At 35.0% G+C, this 27,891-nt stretch overlaps 6 protein-coding genes across 13 annotated transcripts; 3 read left to right on the top strand and 3 right to left on the bottom strand.

Moving 5' to 3' along the window:
- The first annotated feature begins 1,504 nt into the window (after positions 1-1,504).
- Positions 1,505-4,710, top strand: LOC103483601 (uncharacterized). The gene is made up of 2 exons (XM_008440346.3): positions 1,505-2,081; positions 4,230-4,710. Exon 1 carries the CDS (start codon positions 1,721-1,723, stop codon positions 2,075-2,077), a length of 357 nt encoding a protein of 118 aa, XP_008438568.1. The 5' UTR covers positions 1,505-1,720; the 3' UTR covers positions 2,078-2,081; positions 4,230-4,710.
- A 764-nt stretch (positions 4,711-5,474) lies between these two features.
- LOC103483414 (nascent polypeptide-associated complex subunit beta-like) lies at positions 5,475-8,202 on the top strand. 3 transcript variants are annotated; one of them, XM_051080451.1, is made up of 7 exons: positions 5,809-5,997; positions 6,075-6,123; positions 6,472-6,539; positions 7,088-7,236; positions 7,336-7,392; positions 7,785-7,823; positions 7,911-8,202. In XM_051080451.1, the coding sequence occupies exons 3-7, from the start codon at positions 6,472-6,474 to the stop codon at positions 8,075-8,077; spliced, it is 480 nt and encodes a 159-aa protein (XP_050936408.1). In that variant the 5' UTR covers positions 5,809-5,997; positions 6,075-6,123; the 3' UTR covers positions 8,078-8,202. The 3 variants fall into 3 exon arrangements, with proteins under 3 accessions (XP_008438373.2, XP_008438287.2, XP_050936408.1); XM_008440151.3 differs by lacking the exons at positions 5,809-5,997; positions 6,075-6,123 and adding an exon at positions 5,475-5,769; XM_008440065.3 differs by lacking the exon at positions 6,075-6,123 and having other exon boundaries at positions 5,777-5,894.
- A 198-nt stretch (positions 8,203-8,400) lies between these two features.
- LOC103483331 (xyloglucan endotransglucosylase/hydrolase protein 9-like) lies at positions 8,401-9,609 on the bottom strand. Its single transcript, XM_008439950.3, has 4 exons — positions 9,459-9,609; positions 9,275-9,375; positions 9,002-9,195; positions 8,401-8,887 (listed from the first exon to the last, which is right to left on the bottom strand). Exons 1-4 carry the CDS (start codon positions 9,604-9,606, stop codon positions 8,491-8,493), a joined length of 840 nt encoding a protein of 279 aa, XP_008438172.2. The 5' UTR covers positions 9,607-9,609; the 3' UTR covers positions 8,401-8,490.
- Positions 9,610-10,458: 849 nt separating this feature from the next.
- Positions 10,459-17,671, top strand: LOC103482942 (uncharacterized). Of its 5 annotated transcripts, XR_007816135.1 has the most exons (8): positions 10,459-11,037; positions 11,150-11,199; positions 11,449-11,536; positions 12,216-12,332; positions 12,970-13,089; positions 15,953-16,024; positions 16,303-16,374; positions 16,849-17,671. XR_007816135.1 is itself a non-coding variant. In XM_008439387.3 (5 exons), exons 1-5 carry the CDS (start codon positions 10,570-10,572, stop codon positions 13,018-13,020), a joined length of 774 nt encoding a protein of 257 aa, XP_008437609.2. In that variant the 5' UTR covers positions 10,459-10,569; the 3' UTR covers positions 13,021-13,317. The 5 variants fall into 5 exon arrangements, 1 of the variants encoding a protein (XP_008437609.2); XR_007816133.1 differs by lacking the exon at positions 15,953-16,024; XR_007816134.1 differs by lacking the exons at positions 15,953-16,024; positions 16,303-16,374.
- LOC103483150 (kinase-interacting family protein) lies at positions 16,380-20,655 on the bottom strand. 2 transcript variants are annotated; one of them, XM_008439660.3, is made up of 3 exons: positions 20,385-20,655; positions 18,800-19,038; positions 16,380-17,534 (listed from the first exon to the last, which is right to left on the bottom strand). In XM_008439660.3, the coding sequence occupies exons 2-3, from the start codon at positions 18,933-18,935 to the stop codon at positions 16,594-16,596; spliced, it is 1,077 nt and encodes a 358-aa protein (XP_008437882.2). In that variant the 5' UTR covers positions 18,936-19,038; positions 20,385-20,655; the 3' UTR covers positions 16,380-16,593. The 2 variants fall into 2 exon arrangements, with proteins under 2 accessions (XP_008437882.2, XP_008438051.2); XM_008439829.3 differs by having other exon boundaries at positions 20,389-20,642.
- Positions 20,656-21,803: 1,148 nt separating this feature from the next.
- LOC103482861 (dehydrogenase/reductase SDR family member FEY-like) lies at positions 21,804-27,366 on the bottom strand. The gene is made up of 9 exons (XM_008439263.3): positions 26,822-27,366; positions 26,556-26,676; positions 25,645-25,762; positions 24,936-25,072; positions 24,234-24,335; positions 23,450-23,542; positions 22,782-22,854; positions 22,210-22,477; positions 21,804-22,120 (listed from the first exon to the last, which is right to left on the bottom strand). Exons 1-8 carry the CDS (start codon positions 27,085-27,087, stop codon positions 22,212-22,214), a joined length of 1,176 nt encoding a protein of 391 aa, XP_008437485.1. The 5' UTR covers positions 27,088-27,366; the 3' UTR covers positions 21,804-22,120; positions 22,210-22,211.
- Between the last annotated feature and the right edge of the window lie 525 nt (positions 27,367-27,891).

Below are 27,891 nucleotides of genomic sequence, written 5' to 3' on the forward strand. Positions count from 1 at the left end.
GTTAACAATCTTTGAAGTAGAAATCAATATTAATTTGAAACAAAATAATTTGAAGGTTTTGAACATATACGAAGACGATCATCGGTTCTGATACCATACTAAATTATCAATGACCCATAAGCTCTTTTTAAATCATTGATGACCTAAAACCTCGTGGTAGATTATTGATTAACTTAAAAACTTAAAGGAACAAATGCATATTGTCATGTTTTTTACAAAATAATTTATTTAGTCTATTTTAAAAATATTTTTCAAGTTTTTAAGGATGTTTGTTCTCTCGTTTGGTGACATTTTTTATCGTAAAGATTTTTTAGAAAAGATATTTTTCTTACTCATCCAAGAGTATTTTCAAAATCATTGACTAAGAATCTTTTAAATTTATTATTTTTAATTGAAAAATCTTTAAAGATTACTTTTTCCTATTCCACTTTCAAGATCTTCATTCTTCTATGTACATAAATTCATTCTTGTTCGATGTCGCATTCAAGAAAAAGCCATAGAATAATCTTTTCAAAGGTATGTCTTTACCTTTCACATACAAATATTTTAATAAATACTAATCGATTACTTCAAGACTCATTCAACATATATGAAGATAAGAAATTTAAAAAATACCTTAATAATTGAATATATATATTCAATTATAAAATTCAGGGGAGACAGATAATCTTCCATAGGTTTAAATATTAAAATCAGAGGAGCTAATTATTTTAGTAAACATCAATTACTAAAAGGGGTATCAATCTGGGGGAGTGTCATCTAGATTAATCTAGTGTTATAATCGTAACTCGTTTGAATTTTAATAAAATATATTTATTTGAGCCTTAAAACCTCTATAGAACCATGTTTCATTAGTTATCTATTTAGCCTTTAACTAAAATAACAACTCGAAGGTAAAATAAATGATTTTACTTTTTCAAATATATATTTAGGGAGTGTTTGATCATGTCACTTTTTAGAGTTCATAATAGTTGCACTCTAAACCTTTAAGACTAACAATATACTCGTTACCATCCATTTTAATGCTTATATACCATTAATATCAATATACTTCATATAAATGTTGATATATTAGTGATAGATACAATGATTCACCTAATTAGATTTGCATATATCAACAATATATTTATTCTTGCGTGTTTACTACTTTTTACCTGAATAAAATTAATTGAAATATTAGGGAGTAGAAACTATACTTAGCTCGTTACATTCTCATAAATCTGTACTTTTTAAATTTAAAAGGAAAATATAAACACTGTTAATAAACCATCGTATTTTATATTTAGAGATATTTGTAGGTATAGGATACCTATTAAAATCAAAATATTAATCTACACAGTAATCTTTTAAAATCTTTATAAATATCCTAAAATCTAGATTTCTATCGATTAAAGGTTTACATTGTCTATCACCGATTGATCATACTAAGTCAAATAGAAATACAGTACATTTCATTATTATCCTACTCAATACGATTACCTTTATATTTAAAAAAACAAAAGAGGTGGATTTTGGGTTTAGGGTTATTATTTGCCAATTGGGCCAAGAAAGAACCAGAAGATACCCAAACATCAATCTCATCCTCATCTCAGCAAGCTGAAGCAACCGGAAAGTACTCCAAACGACGATCATTCAATCCCTTCCGGTGATCATCAAGCAACCTAAAGGTTTTCTGGGCACGCGAGGAACTGACCTCACAGGACACTAAGGACGTGCTACGATGTCCGATCCATATGCAGGGGCGAAAGGAGGTAGGCTCACCTTCAAGGGAGGAGTCTTAGCCTCTCGTAGCAAGGACATTGACAAGAAGAAGAAGAAGAAGAAGAAAGACAAAACTAAAACCGACGAGAACCCCACGGACGATGGCGAGATTTTAACATCGGCTGATGGTGTAGAAGGTGGAGACGGAGCAATGTATACTATTGACGCCGCTAAGCGTATGAAGTACGAGGAGCTATTTCCTGTGGAGACAAGGAAGTTCGGTTACGACCCTAACAACTCCAATACCAAGTCCAAGTCTGTGGAGGATGCTCTCGATGACCGTGTCAAAAAGAAGGCGGATCGTTATTGTAAATAATCAGGTTACTGCTTTCGCTTTTATGCTTTAGTTTGTCTCTGCGTTCGTTCTTGCAATTCAATAGATGCAGTTTGTATTTCCTGCTTGATTTTGATGGACTTCAGCTCTGATTTTCAATTAGACCCGCTATATGTCTAGGTTAAGTGTTGGTTTCTGACGAAATGTTTGTCCAATGTGCCTTATACTCGGAGAATATCCGAATTTAGTTAGGGTAGTCTCTTTTAATTTTTTTCTCTTCTACATTTGCCTCTTTTAAGAATCCTTGATTAAATATGCGTAGGAAGGAATTTGTTACATGGTTCCTTTGGTAGCCACCGAATTTTCCTCGTCTTATACTGCTGGAGAACCGGAAGTTGAATCTGAACTAGCGAATTTCTGGTCCACTCCTACAGAAAGGCCAATATAGTCTTATCTCGTCAGCTTATTTTCTTGATAGTGGTTTTGCATACTCATTTTGTATTTTTAGTTCCTAGCCGTTCATAACTTCATTTATTATCGAGGCTGCATTCTATCTGTTCCCTTTTGCAAGGAACGATGTTTGTTTCCATCAAAGCACAAAGGCAAGGCAGTTCAGGTATCTAACTATACCTCAGACTCCAGAGGGATTGGAGAATAGAAGTTTGGAAATTGGTTCTTCAACTTGTTAATTAGTAAAACAAGGTAGAATTGTGCTGTTCATTTGTGAATGCTAGCAGTAGAGTAATATAGGTTTAGGCAAGGCGGTGGAGATATAACTCCGGATTATAAAGGTCTAACTAGCATATAAGGTTATATAACACATATCCTCTACAAATGCCATAAAGTGGAGTGACCCTCAGTGGATCTTTTGCCCAACACGCTGGAAGTCCCCATATTTATCTGCATAGTCTATTATCACCTTCTAGATTCATCAGTAGTGTGTCCCAATAGCATTTGTTGGATTATTTTTAACCTAGCATCAAATGTTGGAGATCGGCAAGTCCTGGACATCTAAACCGGTCTCTCTCTTTCTCTGTCTTCTGGGGAGAACACGTTTGTGGCCAGCCTTTGCCTATGAACTATGGGGAGACATGCCTAGGCATATGTTAGTTACCTTCTTGACATGATAGGCTGATTTAGGAAAGTTAATTCATTTTAGGCAACAAGAAAAAGAAAAGGATAGAGAAAGGAGAAAGTAGCCTCTGATCATATTGCAACAGGTGGATTGGTAAGTAACCTACTCTGTCTTAATGTTCTTTCTGTGTCTGCCCCAATGGCCAATTCCTATACGAAGGATTACTTATTAGAAATGATGGAACTTTTAGCTTGTGCTGTAGAGTGTAGAGGAGGTGCCAGTGCCACATTGGTACGTAGAAATGCAATCTCGGATGGTGCCACTGGTGTTATTAAGAGTATTGGTTTTTCCCTCTATTATCAAGAAACCAAACTCTCAGTGAGAAAGATGGAAAAGAGTAGTAGAATACAAGGGTATACAAAACGAGCTCGACAAAGAAGTTAATAGCAAGAGGTAGCCTAAAGTAACTACAAAAAGAGGTTTCAATCCAACAAAATCAAACTAAGATGATAGTCACTTGTGGTGCTAGTTAAAATCAGGGTACAATAAATACTTTTCACTGAATGCCTGATTTGATCTCTACTTCCACCCACATCCTTCCTATTATAGTTTATTTCTTTGTTACTCTTAACCTCTTCTAGTTTTCTTCAAATGTGGTTCTTATCCCTTTCTGGGTGAATGGCTGCCAATTTTATCTGTGTGGATACCTGCAAATTGCACCGCAGTGATTTGTGCAATTTACACATCATGATTCTTTTTTTGAGAAATGGTTTATGCAAACTGCAAGAAAATACTGTTTTGCATAGGCCACGAAAAGGGACAATACAAAGATTGCCTGATTTGACGGTACACTAATAGAACCTTAAGCAGGTACAAACTAATCTGCATGTTTGTCGGAGCATAATTGCATTGCACTTGTTGCTTCGTTATGGTGGTGCACATTACTTTTTGCTCTACATTTAATCACTCATGATCTTGGTGCATAGATGTGAAAAAAATATCATCCTTCTTTAATGAATTGATGTTTGTTTCACGTTCTTGTGGAAGCTTTTGTTCCTGAAGTCTTCACTATCTTGTTCATATTTGCCCTAACGCTCATATCGTAGTTGCTTGTTGCAGGCATTGGCCATAGTGGAGAATTCCAGGGATTTGTTGTGAGAATGCTCAGCAGATCATCATACTCCACTAAGCAACGGGTTTAGCATCACACTTCCTAAGATTTATTGGGTTTCATGGTATTGTTATCTATACTCATGGTCCCATGGAAGAAATTTTATTATCTAGCTGATTGTAGTTACGTCCACCTGACCCCTGTCCAATGGGTAAAATTTGTACCAGCTAACATGAGAATATGGCATAATCTTTGTGCATAACCGATGGTTTATGGATAATTCTAACAACTCCGGAACCAAATAATTTAGCATGGATTGAAATATAAATCTTCTTGACTTGCAAAAAAATCATTGTAATGGTCTTATGTTGGTTATAGTTAGGGTATCGAAACGCCATACAGGAATATGGGATTAAAGTTAACTTTTGTTCATCAATTTCAGCTTATGAACTTCTAAAATATCAATTTTACCTTTGAACTTATATGTTATTACCCCTTTCGATTGTGGTATGTTAATTAATATCTGAATCTCAGTCCTTATGAAACTTTTTTATACTGTCACAAACATATGAAGTTTTATTGTAAGTTCTTAGAAATCATCTAAAAAGAGTAGTTTGTTGGACTATTTATTTTATTTTTTCTTATTAAGTTGTTTTCACGCCATTTCAGTAAAATAACTATAGTGAATAGAGAATCAAACTTCTAATCTTAAGTTAAGGTAGTAGGGTATATGCTAATTCAATAAGATAATCCGTGATGCTTGACATCTGACTTAATTGTTATAAGTTTTAAATTTTTTATTGTAATATTTAAAATACTAGTTTTTGGTTTCTAATAAAGAAATAATTGAACAATTACAAATATTTATACAAAATTAAACTAGAATATATGATCATTTTCCTTCGTGTTAGAAAAAGGGAAATATATGTGTGTATTTATACATATTAGATATTGTTTTACTATATTCCATTTTCCTCACGGGAAATGGAGGATTGAGTGGGAGATAAACATTGTCCCCAAGAGAATTGGGAATGGAAATGCAAATGACATGGCCCTCCACAAAATTGTTCGCCTAAAAATGGGCTTTCTCACTTCTCACTCCGCAAGAAAAATATCGTTTCCCTTCGAATTCGGGCAAGATCTCAAAACCACATGTTTTTCTTTCTTTATTTTTCAAGCCTACATTATTTATAAAAATATAACTTAAGCAGAGAATTATGTAAATTCAAGTCCATTTTTCGCTTCACTTAGCTAAATCATTAACAAATCTGTAATTTTGTTCATAAATTAGCTCACCAATTATGTTTTAGCCCACTAAGGCCCATTAGACATTTTTATTAGAAAAACATGAACCGTTGGATCAAGATGTGTGTTTTCTTTTCTTTTTCTTTTTATTTTTTTTGGGTTTTGGTGGATCAATTCGTAGCTTTAGCAACCTATTATTATATGGAGGGAAAGGGCGTATTAATCTGTTAGCGCCGTCCGGGAGTTTAGCTTTCTTCCCCGAGCCTCGGTCTTATCCCCTAACTCCAAAACCCTAGCCCAAAGGTAATCCACTCCTTCCCCCTCCGCTCTTCATCTTTTTCTATTCATCATCTTTAATCTGTTCTCCCTTTTGGTTCTTAGATTCTTCTTTTGTTGGATTCTTTTAATCTTTACTCATGGTTGGCCTTGTAAGTTTAGACGACGTTTTTATACATTGGTTAATCCTGCTTCTCTATCTATTCGCACGCTAGGGTTTTCCTATTGTTTTCTATTCTGCTCTACTTCTGCAAGGTTGTGTTCTTCTTCGTTCAGGTCCCTTTTTTTAACCGAAATTAAATTAATGCAAATTCGTTTGTGCTTCTAATTAGGAAGCCTTTTGGAACATCTCGACATTTTGATTGCTGCATTTCATTTCGGGTATATTTCTATGATTGAAGGATGTGGGTCTGTTCACTGCATGGTCATTACTTATGCAGCTATGCTTATCGAGTCCATTATGTTTGTGCAATCTGTTTCCGGATTCATAATTTTTTAGTAATTGATCAGTAGATGAAAAAAGATATTGTAATATTCCTTGAGTGTTGCACCAGTCTTGGTGGGTATCTGCTCCTGCTCTTTGCTTGTGGATTTTACTTTTATTATATCTGTATTATTCGAAATGTTCTGTTCTTGTTATAACTTATACCCGAAGATGTGTTCCTCCCCGCGTCTAGCGTTGTGGGTTACTTATGATGGACATGGTTTGATTCTGTTTGGTTTGTGCAGATGGATCAGGAGAGGCTTAGAAAGATTGCCAGTGCCGTCCGCACTGGTGGAAAGGGTACCATGAGACGGTAATTTTTAATATTTATTGCAACTCTGTTCTTGCCCATTCTATTATTGATCATTGTTGGAAAGGGCATGGAAATTTGTATGGCTGCTTGGAAAACGATAACCTTTGATATATCATGACTACCTTGACTTTTTGCCTCAAATTTGATGGATCATAAGAACTTTAAAAAAATTTAATTTGCGATGTGATAAGAAATTATGTGTCCTTGAATTCAGTAATTTCACGCTAATTTAAATTTATTTTTTACAAATACAAACTAAAATAGAAAATAGTAATGGGAATCTCTTTTAAGCAATAAGTTATGCCACTTGAAACTTCCAGCTCGGTGTTTTTCTCTTAGCTTGCTGGTCTTACATGACGACTTTTTGAAATTTAAAGTTTTTAAGTTTTACGCGAGGTAATGCAATAATGTCATCATCCTAGTTACCTTTCTTTTTTTCTTTCATGTCATAATCTTTCTATTATTTCTCCGATGAAGTTCACTACAGAGGATACCTTGTTATTCCATTTGAAGAATTTTTATTTTTAAACAATTGCCCTTGACAATAGAAAGAAGAAGGCAGTTCATAAGACTACCACAACTGATGACAAAAGGCTCCAGAGTACCTTAAAGAGAATTGGGGTGAATGCCATTCCTGCTATTGAGGAGGTCAACATTTTCAAGGATGATGTGGTCATCCAATTCAACAACCCAAAGGGTAACTTTTCTCAGCCAATGTATTGTACTTGATTTTTATTGGTTTACATTCTTGGATAGCTCTTAACTAATTTTGTAAAAAAAAAAAAATTCTGTCCAGTTCAAGCATCTATTGCTGCAAACACGTGGGTCGTTAGTGGTTCTCCTCAAACAAAGAGTATGTATCTTTGCACTATGTTGTAAATCTTATAACACAGATTGTCTTCTCTCCATTGCTTGAATATAAATTGACAAACTGGACAACCATCGGAGGTCTTTGGGAGTAGTTATACTTATTTGAGAAAATGTTTTCTTGTTTTGGGCTATTGGATTGTGGCTATAGGAAAATAATGTTCTTCTATTAGTTTGCATTGTGAGATCTTGTTTATTTTAAGTGGATTTTGTTAGTTTTCATTGTAACTATTTCATTGAACCTGCTATTCTTACCAACCTTCGATGGCTTACTGTTAGAAATCATCTGGTTTGTACAATAGATCTTGTTGTCTTTCATTCTAATTTTTCTGTTTCTTATTTCAAAATTCTAATAATTTGTACGTTTCACAACTACAGAATTGCAGGATATCTTGCCTGGTATCATCAATCAATTGGGTACATTAACTCTTGAGTTGTTTTATTTTTAGGAGTATTCCATTGGTTTGAACTTCAAAATAATGTTTCTTGTTCTGCTATCCTCAGGTCCAGATAACTTGGACAACTTGCGTAAATTGGCTGAACAGTTTAAACAGCAAGTACCTGGAGCGGGTGGTGATGCAAAGAATGCACAAGAGGAGGATGACGATGTTCCAGAACTTGTTGAGGGCGAGACTTTTGAAGCTCCCACAGAAGAAAATCGTTCTTCTTAGATAGATCCTTTTGAAAGAGAGGAGTGTTGTTTTTATGCCGTTTTATACTTCCTAGAGTTGCTTCAGACAAGTTTTTATGATTTCGATAATTCTTAATCTTATCATAATTTAACTTGTTCTCTTTATGTGATGAGGATCGGTACTTTATGTGTTTGTTCAATGCCCTGCTACTTTAATCTTCCCGTCGTCCTTTCAATCCCTCGGTGTACACAACAAAAGTTGTGGAGCTAGCTTCTCCGTCATGACTTATGCTGTACATCACTATTATTCTTGGTAATTCTTCTTGTCGTTAAAATTATAAACAAAAAAAAAAAAAATCGTAATTTACCAGTGCAATCCATCATTATTCTTGTTGAAGATGCAATGAAATTAGCAATTTAAAAAAAGTGAATTTTCTGGGCGTACATGAAATGTTAAACGCATTCCTTTGGTAACTCAATGAATCGGGCAGTATCTTTACAATAATCGTATACCAAATGCCTTGCACGAACCCACTTGAGTTGATGTGCTTTGTGCCTGCTTAACACTCTCAGCGATGGTTTGTCCCACCAGAATTGCCTTGTCGGTCCACACTTGGCCTCTGCATCCTCCGTCTCCGGCTCCAACTCGCAAGCTTTAATTTCAAAATCCCGAAATGTTGCCACGAATGGTGCATCGCTCCAATTGGTTTTAATTCTTCCTCCTTGTGTTGCCCAATCATCCGCATTCCATATCGAACCTCGAACTCCCATGGCTTGGCTCCTGGGGTAACCCACACCACTTTCTTCTTTGTTCTCAAACACTCTTATGGGAATTCTGTCCACCAAAAACCTATAAATGCAAAAACTATTAAGCTGAAGTGCATGATATCGTTAAGCTGAAAATAGTGATGGTAAAATAATCAAATCTGTTGTCTGTATGTGCTGATGAAAACACGAAACTTACACTATAGAGCGACGATTCCAGAAGAGGGAATAAGAATGGAAATCGGCTGTGGGGTCAAACCAAAGAGTGTGCCTCTGCTCTCTGTTTCCAGTGCCATTAGTATACACATTGGTCTGAACCAAATATAGCTCTCCCGACACATTCCCCAGAAACTCAAAATCTAGCTCATCATGGTTAGGCCCCTCTGAAGACATCTGCAATTTTACACATAAATAAGTGAAACTCATCTCACTAAATTTGTTTGGGATTTGAGTATGAATGCATGTATTTTACGTAGAAGGCTGTCACTATCCCTGCAGAATCCCCCTCCACCAGTTTGATTTGGACAGTGGCTTCCCCGAACAGATACTTCTTCTTGGACTCATATCCACAACCTGAGAGAAACCAATAATCAAAATGAAAGCCAAAGAGAGGGATGGATGGAACTGGAAGCATGGTGTTTGAATTAGTTGTATACCAGAAAGAGAGTCGAGTGTTAAGTTGGCATAGTCTCCTTCAATGAGGAGATGATCTGGTGCCCAATTTGATTGAAACAATTCATCAAACTTAGTGCAAGAGACCACTGAAGAAACGACCAATACGAGGAAGTAGCCGATAAAACCCATCGCTTTTTAGCACGGAATTTGAAAGCCATTCTCCAATCGCTATCGGATTTTAAAGAAACAGAGAATGGGATAAGGAAACAATAAAATAGAAGTGGGAGTTGGGAGCAAAGTGGGCGGGCAGCTGCAAACACGTCAGCTAGCCATTAACTCAGTTTAAAATAAGAGAAAGACTATGAATCAAACGACCTTTTCTTAATCTTCCACTTTCACCGCACCATTCCCACACCGCCCTTCTGCCGCATAGGAAGTTTTTTAATGCTACCAACACTTCAAATTTATCTGTATAAATGTTAGTGGACTCGTTTTAATGTTGATGTTATAAGATTTGTGGTATAGGACGTTTTCCCCCTGCCTCACTTAAATTTCTCTAAATTCCACCATTATCATAAATTCTAAGTTATTAGATTCACTGGCTAAACACAAAGACAGAGTGACATGATCTATGAAACACTTTTGATGTCATTCCTGTAAGGTATCTATTTTCTTCCACCATTTATTCACCAGACCCTTTCAAATCAACATATATTTGGTTAACATGTATGATTTATTATATCATCATTTTAATGAGTTTTTTCTTCTTCTTTAAAACACATAGCTTTAATTGTACCTTATATTGAACTTTCACAATTCATTAAGAAACTTTATCTATAGGTACTGAAAACAAATTTTCTAATTTTAACCTAATAACTATCGGTTTTATAAGTAAATTAAGTATTCAAAAAACCTCTTAGAAGTTAAAAGATATCATGGGTAAATCAACATGTTTGATTATCTATAATTGGAATCTTAAAAGAAAGAGAGAGAGAGAGAGGAATTAAATTGTAAGATCTCTCTTGCTGATGCCAACAATGATAAAATGAAACGTGGAGGGGCGCGCGCGCGCACTGACAGTGTCTCCACACTCTAATAAAAGCGAAAGAAAGAATAAAGGCAATACGAAAAGCAAAGGGATAGAAAGGGGGAATGAAGGGAAGTGTGTGTTTCCTCTGCGCGTCTCTCCCATTTCTTCCAAATCCAAACCACACCTCTTTCTCTTCTTCTTCAGATTCCATTTCTAAACGTAGCTCGATTCATGCTCAAACTCACCACCAAGAGATTCGCGTTTGCACCAATCGCACTTGCCGCCGTCAAGGTTCCTTTCTCGCCCTCGAAATTCTCAGCGCCCTCGCACCTCCCACCATTGTCGTCAATCCCTCCGGTTGTTTAGGCAAGTGTGGCGCTGGCCCTAATGTTGCTGTTTTGCCCGATGGATTCGTCATCGGCCATTGTGGCACACCTGCTCGGGCTGCCGACCTCATCATCCAATTATCTGGCCGAGACTCAGATTCTGTTGGTGTCTCCAAGAGTTTGGAGGCTCTTGCTCTGAGGAAGAGAGCTCAATGTGAGTTGGAGGACGGGAATTTCTCCCAGGCTGAGCTACTTCTTGCGCAGGTATTTTGTTCTGTGATATGATATCGTTGATGCGTAGTTTTTCACTCTTCGGTCTGAGAATTCTGTTCCGAACAATACATCATGTATGATGCCCTGCTTCAATTTGTTGCAGGCGATAGATTTAATACCATGTGGAGGTATCCATATAATATTCAAGGACAGGTGTTCTACTTCTAGTTCTATGTTCTATCTTATTACATATAAATCATGGCTATCTGTCCCCTCTTATACTAATTTTGGTAACTATAGTTGAACTTACGGCGGTAAACGCCGACAATTATTGTTGCTCGTCGATTTATCCTGTATCTTTCTAGCATTTCTATATTTCTGCACTTAAAAAACTGTGTAAATGTATTTGCTAAAGCAGATGCATCCGGAAACTATAGTTTCACAGAACTAGTAAATTTTCAGGTCCGTCGTAAGATTGGCACTGGGGAATCACTCTGGCGCCCTTGAAGATGCAAATGAAGCTCTAAGAGTAGCTCCTCAATATCTAGAGGTGAGAAGTATTTTAGATAATCATCATGTGCATTACATTTCATCTAAAAAATTAGACGGTAGTTTTGAGGAAACAACTAGGCCGTTTACACTTCAATGAGTCTGGATTGTGAATATAATCATTACTGAAGGGATATATTGTTTGGAACTAACAAGTGCAGAGAGTACCTCAATATTTTTTTACAAGATTTTTTACTTATTTTCCGATTTCTTTCGCTCCAAATGTTTTTAAGCAGATTTGTGTAGTACAGAACTTTAAGTGTCGACCAAAAGAAAATTCGGAGGTTAACAGGGAAATTTTGGACGTGAACAAAAATTATTATTCGGGGATCAATATTTTGTTAGGCTCCCCGAGTCTTTGTGAGGCTTGAATCTTTACATGTTAATATTAAAATTGAATGTTAAGAAACAGTAATTGCGATGGTCAGGACACTCATCGATGTTAAAGAAGAAAAAGGAAAATAAAAAGATATCTTAATTGAAAAGTCAAAAGACTGATGATGCTCAACTATAATTTAGAGGTCCTTCAAACACGCAACCAACTAGTAGAACATGCAATCCTTTTGAGACAATTACAAATTATTGTCCTTCTATTGAAAAGATGTGAGAAGAAAGGATTCTTGCCCTATAGTAGTTTATCGTATTATTCCTGGGATGCATTTCTTAATTTCAATTTGCAGGCTTACATTTGCCAAGGTGACGTATTTTTAGCTATGGACAAGTTTGACTCGGCTGAGATATCATATTCAACAGCTTTAGAAATTGATCCTTCAATTCGTCGTTCAAAGTCATTCAAGGTATTGATTCACTTATCTTTATATGAGCAGACTATGGGCAATTTCATCACTGGGACAAAAGAGACTCACTTTAACCAACTAATTTTCAGGATATTTGCTCCCCACCCAAGGATTTTATTTATTTATTTTATTAACTTTTGGTTTATAGGAAGCACCCAGAACCATACTTAGGATGGTTTACCATTGAAATGTTGGTTGGGATTGGCTGAAAGAATTTTGGAGCTATTTTCTGCTTTTGAAGACAAAATTCAATAATTTATTAATTAACTTAGAAAAAACTGTTTTCAAAACGTTGTTGACTCTAATAACCAGTTTATATCTGGGAACAACTTAAACTTTCTTCTTATAATTACCGTAAACAAAACTGTTTCTGAAAACAGTTTCCCAGACAAGACTATTCGTTTATAAAATCTTTTAAAATTCTGTTTTGATCCCAAACCGGGCAAGTTTCTGAAGTGTTTGCTATCAAATTTTCTCACTTAACTCTTTCAATCATAAGATTTATACCCTCTAGGAGTGATCCGTCCTCGTCATTTTTACAAAATGGCATAAAGAAGTCAGTTTTTGTCTAGTGCTGCTGGAATGCCTGTTTAGGAGAAGCTTAAATTTTAATATTTGCCCGCTATTTCTTCAATAGGCGCGAGTTGCTAAACTTCAGGAGAAGCTCAGTGCTGTGAGAACACAATAAACCTGAGATGTGGGTCGAGGAAGAAAAATAATTAATGAAAAACAGTTCGAGACTCAGTCATTCCTTCAGGTTGTTTCCAGGTTTCAAATTTCTGACTCAGTTTGTCTTTGAAATCTTCATTAGATTAAATGCATATGAATTTGATACTATTTTGGAGTTCAATGGAAATCTGAATAATTTGTATAATCTACATGAGAATGATTTTAATATGGGGGAAAATAGGTGGAGAAAAGCATCAGACAGTAAATGTTTGAAGAAAAAGTACTGATCATAGTTCAGAAATGTTCGGATGGATTATATAGTGTCTTTGTGCTTATAAAATTCACTCCAAAGTTTGAATGCAATAAAAATAATCTGGAGATTAATAATTTTAAGAATCTTCTGGCATTAGATAATTCCTAATCATTTTAATGTTGGAGGAAAAACATTGCAAATTTCGCAGTCTCATAAACATTAGTCTTAGAGCATGCATGGTTAAAGTGATTGCTGACATGAAGAGGAGGATGGAGATCTAGATTGGGGATTTTGACTTTTGCTTATATTTAGGTATTAATATGATTGTCGCAGGCATGAATTAGTATAGTAGCCAAACACACTAAAAAGTATGTATTTATTAATTTTTCCCCCTAATTTCTAACATGGTTAGACATGACTTGGACTCAACTCCAAAAAATATTTAACCTAAAAATTATGATTTTTTCTTCTTCTTAAAATTTCATTACATATTGATAAATCCTGAAGTAGTATTATGAATTTAGGATGATATCTTCATCCTCTAGTCTTAACTAATTAAATATTTTTATATCTTGTAATATTTCAAATATCATTGATTGCATGTTTTTACTGAAGTACATCTTGTTTTTATGTTCAGTTTACAAGCTTTAGTATTATTAATATATCAATATACACACACGAGATCGTTTGGTCCACTTAGTGGAGTTAATATGATGAGAATATTATGTTTATATTTCGAGTGGAGGATTGTAAGATGAAATTCCTCGATAAATGTAAATAGTGGAGAAAAGGGAAAATATAAAGTTACTTTATAAGTGTAAAAAGTAGAAATAACGAGGAAGATGGAGTTGCTTGATAAATATGAAAGTAGCGAGAGGAATATGAAGCTACTTAATAAGGGAGGAGAGTTCAATAGTGTCCACTACCGAAGTTGAGTTTTAACACCAACTTAAGAAGTTGGCGAGCTATGGTTTAATGGACCTCACAATTTATATAAAATATACGTCTCTAATATGTATATGTTCTACTTTTAAAGAAATTGATGTGGCATAATGTCCGTGTAGGTGTGCTTCTCGTACTGGTACAACATACTATTAAGTATTACCTCCATGAAACCACTTTGGGAAATTTATTTTTCGAGTTAGTGAATCTATTTTATTTTGGAGTACCTCTTTGGTAGATATGCTGTCCCAAAGTTTTAATTTAGCCAATATCCCTCAGTTTTGAAAAATAGGTTTCAAATGTCTCAACGACATTAATTGGGTTCTTTAATTGTGATTTCAAATTTCTCTCTTCCTTCCAACACTTTCAGAGGTAGATTGGGAGGTAGACTTGGATGAAGATGAGGAGCTTTTGGAGTGGGAAATATGCCTTAATTCATTCATCAAAATACTATCCAAGATTAACAGAATCAAAATGAATGGGAAATAGATTAGGGAATCAATGTCGGTGGCATACTTCTTGTTATGATTTTGAATCACCTTGTCATTTCTTGGAGTTTCTCACCGGTCTGGGATCAAAGTTTTTAAAACTTTGTGAGTAAATCTTAGAACTCAGACCAAATCATTTTCTTCCTCTTCATTTTGTCGCTCCAACTGGTTTGCCCTAAGTTTGTTCCTTTGGCTTTTCCTGATACTGTTTCGTTTTTTATTTCTGGTCCTTGTTTTGTTTATGAGGCGAGTTTAGGATTGTATTGAGGAATTGGACATCATCGTTTTGTTCTTGGGTGTGCTTAATGTGAGGAGATATGAGTATATGTAGTATTTTTCTTTTTCTAGGAAAGTAGATATGATGATTACATGGCAAAGAATGGAGTTGTTTTGGTAGACCGTAGAAGTGGGAGGGAATGATGGTGGAGAGGGTGAGCATGATAGATTGAAAAATCAAGTCGACCAACCAAGCCGAAGTCAGTTGATGTTGATTTGAGAAAAATCCAATTCAACAATCTTTTTTTTAAAAAAAAGTTGTAAGAATAAAACCGACCAACCGACTTTTACTCCTCAACAGTTAAGGTCAGCTTGAACATTTACTAAATCTATTATGGTGGGTCGGTGATGGTTTTGTTGGAAACTGACTCCAATGAACATTCACCCCTAATGGAGGAAAGGGAGGAAAGAGAACGGAACTTTCTTTGAAAATCTAAAATGTTATAAAACAATAGAAACATAATGATGTAAAGACTTTTTATTGAGGAGACTAAATTGGCCAAATTGAAGTGCATTTATTCGAAGAAAATTCAGTGAGTAAAAAGGTATTTTTCCCTTTTTTTTTTCTTTTCATGCACACTTTTGTACCTATCCTGAGCTCGATCCATTATAATATCTATACTTATTGTCTTTTCTACCTGAAATGCTTCTCTTGTAGTAATCTCAATGATTTACTCCACAAGTGAACAAAGAAAAAAGAAAAGAAAACCCCTCCATGATTAAGAAACTTTATACATTTTCCATTCCTTTCCTTAATAATATTCTTGTTTTCTGATGGGGTAGATTTTGAAAGTGTGATTCATTGAGGCTTTTGCCATTGAAATTTCCTCAACTCTCAGAATATGAATCATTCTGATGGGACGTTTTATAAATATTTTTCGAGGTTCAAGAGCCTATTTGGATTGAGTCTCTAAGAGTTTAGGAATGTCAAAAAGCGTTATTAGTGTCATTCCAAATAAGTTTGGTTGAGAGGTACTACCTTATCTATGTAGGGTTCAAGCGGATTGTTCCATGAGATTAGTGTTCGTAAATTAGCTTGGACATTTATAGGTATATATAAAAAGGTACTACCTTATCTACTACTCTACTCGGTAAAGTTAGCTCAATACATATTTTCTAATGTGCAACTGAAATTCAGCATTTAATGACAGGTTTTGTTGATCAAAATAATTGTAAGCTTTTATCTAAAGCACAAGAAAAATTATTATAAGCAAAAACATGAGGCGCTTAAAATTATTGGAGAGTCGTTTTGTATTGGAACTGAAAACTTTACCGAATTGTACATAATTGGTTTGGTGTTATATAGTGCATTATGAAGCGGTTGATTGAATATGTTTGGCAGGATAGCCCCCATCATAGCTGTCATAGACTCGTTCCACTAATTACATCACAACTAAAAACAGATAATAAGCAGGTGAGTTGAATTTAAAACTATTTCATACTGCTTTCTAATACATACTCTAAGGGATTAGTGTCCATCCAGTGTCACAGATGTCAATAAACATATACTTTCACCTATAGGGGATTGGCTAAAATCTTAATACTGCTACGAACCCACTACACTAAATTTCTCTTAGTTAGGTGCGGCTTTCCCAAATCAAGTAATAAAAGAAAAAAGAAAACAGGAAAATTGCTAAGTAGGATTGGTGCTGTGACCACACAAAAACATGTCCATGCTCTTCACCTTTGCCCACCACTTGTAAGTCTTCTTTCCGCTGTTACTTGTTTTTTCAATGACACCAACATTCCTCTTTGATTTTAGTTTTCCAATTTGGAAGCATGCCTCCAACGTTACCTCCTTCCCATTGCTGTCTTTGCATCTACTCTCTACCATTGCTTTATCTGTTTTCACAAGCTGATCATAGTACTCTTTATTCCTTTTCTCCAGCCCATAGATCTGGCCTTGAAGATCTTCAATTTTCTGGTTAAGTAGGTATACCCTATGATCATCTCGTAGCTTCAGCATACATCGTGCCATCTCGCCTGCCTTCTGTTTCATGAAAACAGACTCTGCTACCAACCCCTTGTTTTCCTCCATCAACGATTCCACCTTATATCCCAATCTTGCATTTTCATTCAGTAATATCAGCCTCTCAGACTCCAACACATCAAGCAAACTCTTCTGAAGCTCAATCTTTCTTGACGAATCACAGCATTGCTTTTCCAGGGTGGTTACCTCATTTGTAAGAATGTCGTACTCCACATTCTTGATGACAAGCTCAGCGATAAAAGCATCGTTGTCTACCATGCCATAGTTTTTAGTTGATGTTACAGATACTTGTTGGTAGGACAGAGAGCTCTCCGCATCAGACTCGATCTGACTGATTCCTGAATCTTCGGCTCCATCAAAAGAGTCGAGGGTTGAAGTAACAGAAGACTGTCTTTTGTGATGTTTTGCAACGGTTTGGATGTAGCGATCGGATAAGGTGGTGTATGCAGTGTATAGCTCTTGGAGAAGCGCCAGCAGTTGAGGACGTTTGTTGTAGTAAAATTCTGCACGTTCAGCAAAAGAGTCCCCAACATCGTCCTCTTCAGCATTTTTCAGAGCAAGTAAACTGATCCTCTGCTCCATATCTGTCATAGGACATTATGTTTCAAGACAACTTAAATTTAAAAGCCAAAGAAACAAGAAAAGTACATTTTGTAGGTGCATCATTTTGGCCATGATTAACAAAAGTAATAATGAACTGCACGAACTGTTGCTCTTTTAATTGATCACATATAAGTTGTTTGACAGTTTTCAAACTATAAATTACCGATGGATATCAAATAATTACATTCAAAAGAAGAAAGAGTTCAAAAATTCAAATTCCATATAATGCCAAAAATGTAGACCCAACGGATCCGTGACTACCACGGCTTATTTTGGTTCGAGAAGGGGAGAATAATCTAAGATGGGACCTATTGGACACTATGTAATTGAAATTCAATAAAATGACATAATATTCCAAAATCTGTCGATGTGACATAACATATTTCAAAAACGAACTAATGATATTAGCTAATCATTTTATGAAAAAGTACAGGGAATTTTGTTTAATTTTCTTTTAAATTGCCATTTTCTTTTTAAATATTTTATATGATGGGAACAAATATTCACGAGGATGGCAACTGAATCTCGCGACAAATTCTAACGTCTTGAATTCCTGTCAAATCGTGGGGCAGAAGATATGGTTTCCCTTCCTAGATTTAAATTCTATTAAAATATTTTGAATGGAACTTGGCATTTCAATTCAAAAATGTTATAAAGTTGGAACGATTCAAGATAATTTGAATAATTCCTAAAAGAGAACAAAATGAAAAAAGAAATGCCCATGGGTTCGCAAATTTCAAAGCTATCACGGGTTTGCATCAATCAGGCAAATAAGAAGATGCTCTTTACAGGAAAGTTGTTGAGGACTGCACATCGGTCAGGGATGAAAGAACAGAAAGGTCGCTGTTACGAATATCAAGAAAGAGTTCATACATACCCCATACTCTCTCACAAGAAAGGTGTGTAGGATGGAGGTTTCCCTTCTCATAGTTAGTTTCGGAGTTTCAAATTTTAAAATAAAGTTCGGAACAAAATATCATGGCGAAGGAAATTCAAAGTCGACACTGGACCAAACTTCAGACTCTCTCAGACTACTCTTACTTCAAACCACCTACCCTTCCAACTGCAATAAATTTTTCTACATGTACACGCAATCAATCTGTCGGTAGGTACGTTTTTTCCGTAGACTAAGCTTACTCCCTCACCCGTACCTCTCTAGTCCTCCTCGGTATTATGGAAAACAAACGGGAAAAAAACATGAAAATACAGTAAAGAAGTGTGTTTCAAGTCAACAAATTAGAATTACCTGCGAAAGAGGAAGATAATATTGATGAATGCTTGGTGCCGAGTGTTACACTGTTTCTGTTGCTGCTGAAAGTATCACAAGATGGAGACGAAGATGTTCGATTGATTGAAACCTCTTCTTCCTCCGGGGCTGCCATTGCTATCTAACCGTTAGCCTGTTAAGCTGCGCAATGCAATCTCCACTTTATTTTGAAATGCCTCTTCTCACTCAAAGTGCATCAACCACAGGAACACTAGCAGCTGACAACACGGTTTTATGTTAAACCAACCGACAAAAATATGTGCAGAACCACTACTTCAGAACGACCATACAGAAAAAGCAATACATATTTTCCACAAATCAGTCAATAATAATTAAAAATTAAGGACAAAGATGGCAACGCATGATTTAATCATCTGAAGGCACTATCATACATATTTAATTCTTGGGTACATACACTTCAAGACCACATTGCCACCACATGTGCCATCATTATCAACAACTTAAAGTATTTTTGTGAAAGACAATTGAAAACTTTCTTTTAAACTCTTCCATAGAATTTATTTTGTAATCAGAAATTAAGTATTTCGAAAAAATGGTTGGACAAATAAAGATCATTTATGTTGCGATTTTATTGAATGTCAGGAGTAATGATGGTAAGTTTCCAATTAAAAAGGCATGGCCCATAAGGTCCTTGGGGGCAGGCAAGTAGGAAAGCTCAGAATCCAATAAAATCCAATTCAATAAAAGCAGCAAGCCGTACAAAAAACCTAACCATTGCATTTAGAATAGAAAAATAATGAACAGTGTAGTATGGGCAACAAATTGAAAAATAATTTTGCTTAAAAGAGTTGGCGCAGATCTCGAAAATTTTCATCAAAATATAAACAAAGTGCAATCAAATCACAAAGCCTGTCTCAATATTCATGGTACCAGAAGCTGCGAAAACCGTATTTTACTCAAATCCCCAGGCTCATTTTATAATGCTTCAACATTTCGTTTACTTCAATATTTTCCTAAGGCACTGGATCACCACAAATAAATCTGAAAACATTTGCAGCTAAGCTGTACTTAGGGCTAAAACATGTAAAATATATTCCAAAGATATATTACCTACTGCGATTCAATTGAAGCAACGAGACAAAAGATAAGAGGAGATGAGCTTTCTTTTGATTATTTGAAAGGAAAGATGAAGGCAGAGAGAGACAGATCAGCTAGAGAGGACGTTCCGATTGTCGGAACCGCCATCCTCGTTTTCAGATGGTAATTGCAGAAGAACGAACGCTAGTGCACTCTATACTACACAACGAACGCTAGTGCACTCTATACTACACAACAAACGCTAGTGCACTCTATACTACACAGAACTAGCATAAACTTCAAATTACAATGCCTTGAAAGCAAATTTTCACAAATAAATTAAAAGGCGTATACAGCATAAGGCAGGCAACGCTGATGTTTCATCTTCTTAGCAACGAAAGAGGATGAACATCAGTGAAAAACAGTGAACAGAAAAAATAGTCTAACAGAGAAACGAATACACAAAAAGAGCAAGTAGATGATCGATTCATAAGAAAACAAGTAAAGAAGAATCAATGAAAATTACCTACAGCTTGTGAATCAGAATGAGGCAAAGGAAATCCGAGAGAGAGGAGTGGAGTTGGAGGTTGAGGGTTTTGATCGAATCAAAAGAGAAAAAGAAAAGTATGTTTAAAATTTGAAGAGATTACACATTTAACGAGGAAAAAGAAACGAACCGAAAAAAGAAAGAGAGAGATAGAGATAGAGAGAGAGAGAGTAGGGATCAGGTTTTTTCCATTTGAACGATACTTCACAGTTCACATAATAAAGTAGTTTTCTTTTCTTTTTTTCCCATACCTTCAATTTTTACATTTTCCAATAACGTATGCGTTTTAAATGTTTGAGTTTTGATTTTCAAATAAAATAAGAGCCATATCTTTTTATTCTTTTTTAAGGTATAAATTTCTTATTTTAAACCTTATGTCATAATTATTCTTATATAAATTATTAGAAACTGTCATGTAGCATAGATTTATATATATATATATATATATTAGTTTTATAGATCTAAAGTATTGTTTATATATATTGGCATCTATTTGCTACTTGTGAGTTGTTGTTGGTGTCCTTCATCCTCTACATATTTATAAATCTCGAATAACTTATTTTAAGGCATCTTGTTTGGTATAATCTTACCACATTATTCCCTTTATGGATCATAGATTTAAGGGGGAAAAAATAGTATTGTAAAGTTATTTGTTGTATTATAAGGAGGGTGCTTGAAGGTATTTTTAAATGATGTTTTCTATTCACTTTTCTATTTGCATTAACTAACTGAAGAATATAATCTTTTCTTTAATATAAGAATATAATTTTAGTTTAAATGAGCGTTTGTTGATCTACGATGCTATGCTTTTTTTATTAAAAAAAAAAAGAAAGAAAAATCATCTTAAGAGTATTTTTAAAGTGGCGTAAAAATTAGTTATCTTAATATTTGTCTTCGCTCCTTTTCTTTTTGAAACAGCATCACCTTTTAGTTCTTTTTTCAAGAAAAGAAATAATTTTTTTAGCCTTTATAATAACTATTTATCTTTTCTGAACAAAAAAATCGAATTTAGAAATACTAATTCCACCTATAAATCTTTTGGTTCCATTATCTACATTTTACAAATATTTTCAAAATTCAAAACAAGCTTAAAATAAATATGAACTAGTTTTGTTTTCAAATTTGGCTATTAATTTAAATATTTCGAAAAACCATGGTAAAGAAGAAATTGTCAGGAAAAAGAGAACAAATAGGTTTTATCTACGTATTAAATTCGCTCTTTTTTAAAAAAAAAAAATAAAAAAAAATTGAACTATGAGAAGAAGAAAAAAAAGTTTAGCACCAAAATTGTGTTGCAAATGCAGCCTATTTCAGTGTAGGGAAGAGAGGTGTGGTATTAGCACTCATGAGGTATCTAGTTTGAATCTGCTACGTGCTACCACAGTAGTACTATAGAAATTGACATAAAGGAAGGGTATTATTAATGTCATCATTACTTCAGCGACTATTATAAATTATAAAGTAGATAAAAATGCGTATTAAGGGGGCGCCGGCCAAGTACCAGTCTTCACTTGTACTTAATAACACAATGGGGCGTCCACAAAAAGGTACCAATATACATCTAATTCCTCTCTAGATCCATCTAACGACATATAGAAGTTTTTTAATAGCTAGCAATTGAACTGAATAATACAACAAAATCTTCGTTTCTGTTTGTTGTTATGTATGATTTGATGATTGCTTCGTGTCCCAAAAGTATCATCGTCTATCAAATACTAAGAACAGAAATTTTGTCATGAGGTTAAATTGGGTGAATTTAGTGCTTTTATCATTCTTTTATGAGGTTAAAGCTGAAACTAATTACCATTAGTCAGCCGAATGAGCTCCGTAGCGACAAGCAACTTGTTCCCCGTCTAACACCCTCTCTACCACATCCGAAGGCAAACCAACCATCTCCAGTGTTTTCTCCCACACTTGGTAAGATGTCTCAACGTTGTGTGCCTCTTCTGAAGGGTTTGTTGGACGACAATCTTGGGAAAGAAACGCACAAACAGGCCAGTTATCTGCTTTAAGTAGTTCACAGTACTCTGGAACTTGAGGATCAGTGGCTGCAAAGAGAGTGCTTCTAGAACCTGCAATTAGCGTATATAGTGATGCATATAGGATTTAGATGCCAAGAGGGATAGAGAGATGCGGTAAAGAAAACATAAAACATGCATCTGGCTAAACAAAGACATTTTAAATTGATTCACCTCAATCAAACACACCAGTATGCTAACGCAAAAGTATCTTAGTAGAATTTTCATTAATTAAAAAAAAAAAATTAGGTTAACCCACATGTTATGTTGAGCAGCACATACTAATACCTCAAAGAAGATCGACAATTTTCATATTTATTTGAGACAAGAAACAATGTCATCGCTTGAAACAAATTACCTTCTTGAGGACTAAAGATAAAATAAGGAATTAGGCCATAAGCAGCTTGAACGAATTTTGAAAGATCCCTTGCCTGTATCGACGGACAAAATTAAACACGGTACAAATAGTGACAATTCATATTAAGTAAATTCAGAAGATATGATTTTAGTACCTGACTGATGGTGAAACCATTCAGCACAGTTCTAAGTTAATGGAATTACAATAAGGTAAAAGGTAGAGCAAAAATATGCTGTGTTCTGGAGTGAAGTGCAAGCTAAACAAAAGAACTGAGCGTGCAGAAATTAACAGTGATGTGAGGTACAGCCCTCAGGGTGAATTGCCATGCACAGATAAAAGACATTTCAGTGAGCGAACCTTTTCTGAAAAGCTTTAGAAGCTGCTGGGAAATTTAGTAGAAACTCAATCCACTTGTTGAGATGTCATACAAATACTTTAGTATCATACGCAGTTTCATTTAGCAAATAGTTAAGTGTTATCACCTCTTATGAAAGATAATGATGGGATTGATAATATATACGATAACTTCAATACCCATCTTAATAATATACCACATTTATATGAATAGTTTCAGTTGTGTTCACCATCATTATCTTCATTTAGCAACATTCTATCTAGAGTCTTGTTTCTGCAATCAAAGGCTGAAACTTCCTCGAGAAGGAACTTACCACATTTGTATGAACAATCCCAGGTGACACACAAGCTACATTGATCCCAGATTCAACAGGCAGCTTCTTATGAAGAACACTGCTAAACATAACCTATAGTCCAGAAACCATCAGATCAAGCTATGCAACGAAGGCGCACATGAGCAGTATACACAGCTTTTACAAGCCAGTAGTTAAAGATCAAAACAGATAATCAAAAGGTGAGAATATCCATGCACAGTGAATACATCATCTAAGAAACAACAAATTGTCCACTCAACTATTAGCAAAAATAATTGAATAAATATAATGGGGATATTAGTATTGTTCATTTAATATGATAGACTAGATCAAGACTCCTTCGTTAAAGAATACAAAAGGAACGAGAATCAAGAAGGGAAGGGCATACAGGAGGAGGTAAAATGTGAAACAAAAATCATACAGATACTAGGAACATGGAAAGTCTTTATATATAAGAGATAAATTTCAAGGCTACAGAAGCATCCTTCCTTGCTGAATTAGGCATAAAGATTTTAATGAAGTCACGCTCCCAAAGAGAAGTCCTCCATGGATTGACAATTTAAAAGGGAGAGAAACAACAACTAAACAGAGTAAGACAGTTGCTTTACATGTTAATAAATGATTAAATCCAAGGAAAGAATATGGAAAATCATAATTGAATTCACAATACTAGCTAATTAAGGGAATAATGAAATACAATTATAAAAATAAGAGTTTCCAGGTAACCAAACATAGAAGGGCAGGAGTTGTGGAAAGGAAACGAGTAATTGACAAGTAACTATACCTGTGCCAGCTTACTGCTTGAGTATCCGACTAAGCTTGTGAATTTCCTTTTCGATGAAACAAGATTCATGTCTTCCGTGTCAACAAAGCCAATATAGTGCATCTACATATTAAGAGTGTAAACATGATTACAATGACGGAAACAAGCATCAATGATGAGATACAAAAGATCTATTTTGCCACCATGAATCCATGATCTCTAGTTATAACTAGCCAAGATAGAATTGATTCCAAGTTATAGATGGACCCAGAGTTGTAGGGATTGAAACGTGTCTACATTAAAAGTCCAATCCTGGACTCTCCATGCAACTGATGTGTATCACTAAGAAAAAGATATAAGACGTTAAATCATTCCAATCTATTCCAAGGCTTTATCTTTAATTTATTTTTCCAAAGGAAAAATAAAATAAAATTGTTACCATACATAGACAACATATGCACATGGTTTTGCTATTGATAGGCTACAATTTTCATTACATGATATTCTCAAATGTTGATAATTTTCTTATTCTTAGAAAGAAAAAAAGAAGCTCTAACAAACAGTTATGATAAAATGGGTAGAACAAAATTTATTAGCCAAGCACATTATGAATACATATACGTTATGAATCAGAGTACCATTTTCAATATATGCACATGTATAGATATATATGATGCAAAAACCATGCGTTCTATGCTTTTATATAGTGCCCATGAAACTTACAACGGAGTTCACATTAATTATTCGGCTTGGGGAACCTCTGATAAGGGATGGCAAGAGTAATATTGAAAGCAAAGCAGGTGCCAAATGATTCACTTGCAGGTGCTCTTCATAACCATCTTTAGAAAATTTTTGTGGCTCTAGAGACAACAAACTCGAATTAAACTAAAACATTGTCACATATTTCTTCACCAGATAATAAATATTATCATAATCAAGAAGTGTAATTTTGCCACAACTACAATAAGATGAATGAAATGAAATAAATATTCAGAATTATTTTTATTTTTTTAAAATTCAGTTAAAAGTCATTGGAAAGTATAGGATCATAAAAAGCATTCATTCTCAGAATCTCGTGGGAATAGTCGGCATGAAAAGTTTATAACAAAAAAGAGATGGACAAAAGCTGGAAACTAGTATAGGAATGGTAATTGATGAGAGAGATGAATGTTACATATCAATTAAGCAATCACAAGAAACTTCACATAAATGCAGTATATTCTAAAAATAGAGAATGATAACTGATAAGCACACAAACTATTTCAATGACAACAGTAATCTCATTGTCTCCATCAATATAGCTCCTGGTAGCATCTCAACAACTGAGAAAACTATAGTACAAAAAGTAACTGCCATGTGTAAATAACTAAGTTGATTCAGGCGTGGCAATAAGGAAACGGAAAATCAGCGAAATGAGTAAAAGATTACCAACCTCCTATGGAAAATATTCCTGCATTATTGATAAGAACATGTAAAGGTCCCATACGAGCATTATATGCTTCGGCAAATCTCACAACAGAATCCAAAGATAGAAGATCAAGTTGCATTACCTAGAAAAAACAACATAACATATCACTCATTAACCCTACATGACGATGAAATGTTTGATAATCTTATTCGATTTATTGAGTTTTTCTAATGGTGTTTGGGCCATAACAACAACTGAGAGAAATTAGCACTCAGTAGGGTTAATGTGGAAGATTTTAAGCTAAATCAATTTTCTACACAGTTGAATCACTAGACGGAATCTTTCCCTACTATTTCTAGATGATTCCATTGAACCATCTAGAAAATTCTCAGTGAAGTCATTGACGGAGTTTTTGAATTCTCTAGACTAATGCAAATAATGTTGTTCTTTCATAATTCTTCCTCCACTTATTTTGATTGTTTTGATGCAGCCATTTTAAGGCGTCATCTTGGAGTTCTCTTTCAAAGCTATTCAACGGTTACGCAGTTCAAGACATTTTACATTGTTGGGACTCTTCTATCTTTTCACATTTCGGATTCATATTGGCTTTTCATTTTACTATTATTCTTAGCAGTATCTTAAAGATTGATTTGTGGCCTTATTGTTCTCTCTTCCGTTGTGTTCTTTTCTGTCTTATGTTTCACCTGGCTTTTGTCCTCTCCTTGAATTTTGGACATTAGTCTCTTCGGGTTCTCATTTTCATTTACTTAATGAAAATTCAATTTCCTTATCAAAAAGAACCATACAGTAGCTACTATTTCTTATATTAAAAACTGTAGAATATAATTAGAAATTCAGAATTCCTTTTATGCGAAGCTACAGAGTTGAATCCGATTGCTCTTCTAAGAAAGAAAAACATTGTGGATTTTCGATACCTCAATGTTGAGAGGAAGGCCCATGCCAGACCATTCATTTTGCCACTTCTGGATCAAGTCGAGAGCAGCCTTTGGGTTCCTTACTGCCATGACAACATGTGCCCCTGATTCAGCCAATTGCCTGCTCCGTTGAAAAACAAAAAAGAAAAGGAACAAAATAATTAGCAGAAGTGGAGATGAGAAAGAAGTAAGTGGTTCCATAAATTGAAAATCGTTGTGAAGAGTGCCCTAGTCAAGCAGGGATATGAAATGAGAGAAATGAAGACCTGGCAATCTCGCGGCCAATACCGCTGGTGGATCCGGTAACAATGCAAGTAAGGTCGTTAACGGGAGGAAGAGGCATAGGATTCTGCAGATGGCTGGCCATGATTCTTTGGAATAACATCTCGTGAATGACGTACATCCAACCTCTCAACCATTCAACCCAACCCAACGCCCCCTTCTTGTTGTTGTTGTTGTTCTCCTTCTTCTTCTTCCGATGCTCCATATCCTTCTTCTTCAGTTCATCGGAAGAAGACGTGGAATCCTCCATTTACATACAGCTGCTGCTCGCAAACTTCAATGCCGAGATCGGAAATGGAAAACAAGTAACCTCTCTCTTGGGAAACTCTCCCTCTCTCTCTCTCTCTCTCTCTCTCTCTCTCTCTCTCTCTCTCTCTCTCTCTCTCTCTCTCCGAATTTTGTACTATTTTGGTTTTGGCAGATACTGGAAAGCCGGAGGTATCTCATGTGTGTGGCCACTACCCGCCCCGCCCTACTTACCCCAATGCATCTAATTCCAAAGCCTCTTTTTTCCTTTGTTTTTCCCTCAACTTCTTCTTTTCTTTTCTCTCTTTTTCGGATATTTTTCTTTTCTCCTCTTTTCCTCTAAAATTCGAATTCTTATGCTTTTTGTTGTTACGTCCCTTTCCCCATGCCTAAAACAACCATCAAATATCCATATTCATCTCAACATCCACTTATCCACGAATTAAATTGAAGTTTGGGACTTTCAATTGATGGTTTTTTTTTATCATATACATTTCCTTATTTTTAATGTTTTGCAAATTTAAACTAATTAAACAAATTGTGTAAAGAAAAGTTCATCATAACTCTTGGAAGATATTATTTTTCTAGTTAATACTTCTACGTTAACAAATTTGTTGATGTCCTAGGAGTTTTGCCTTCTTCTATCAAGTGTTATTTGATATGAAAATATGTCTTTCTGGTTTGTTTTTTCTCTCGTATTTGATGAGATGGCGAAAAGGTAGGTAGTAGTAGTAGTAGGGTTGGTTTGTTCATTGATTGTCTAAAAGAACTAACTAATAGAATAAGTTAGCATTATTTTTAGTTTAAT

The sequence above is a fragment of the Cucumis melo genome, chromosome 12, assembly GCF_025177605.1.
Source record: "Cucumis melo cultivar AY chromosome 12, USDA_Cmelo_AY_1.0, whole genome shotgun sequence".
NCBI lineage: Eukaryota > Viridiplantae > Streptophyta > Magnoliopsida > Cucurbitales > Cucurbitaceae > Cucumis > Cucumis melo.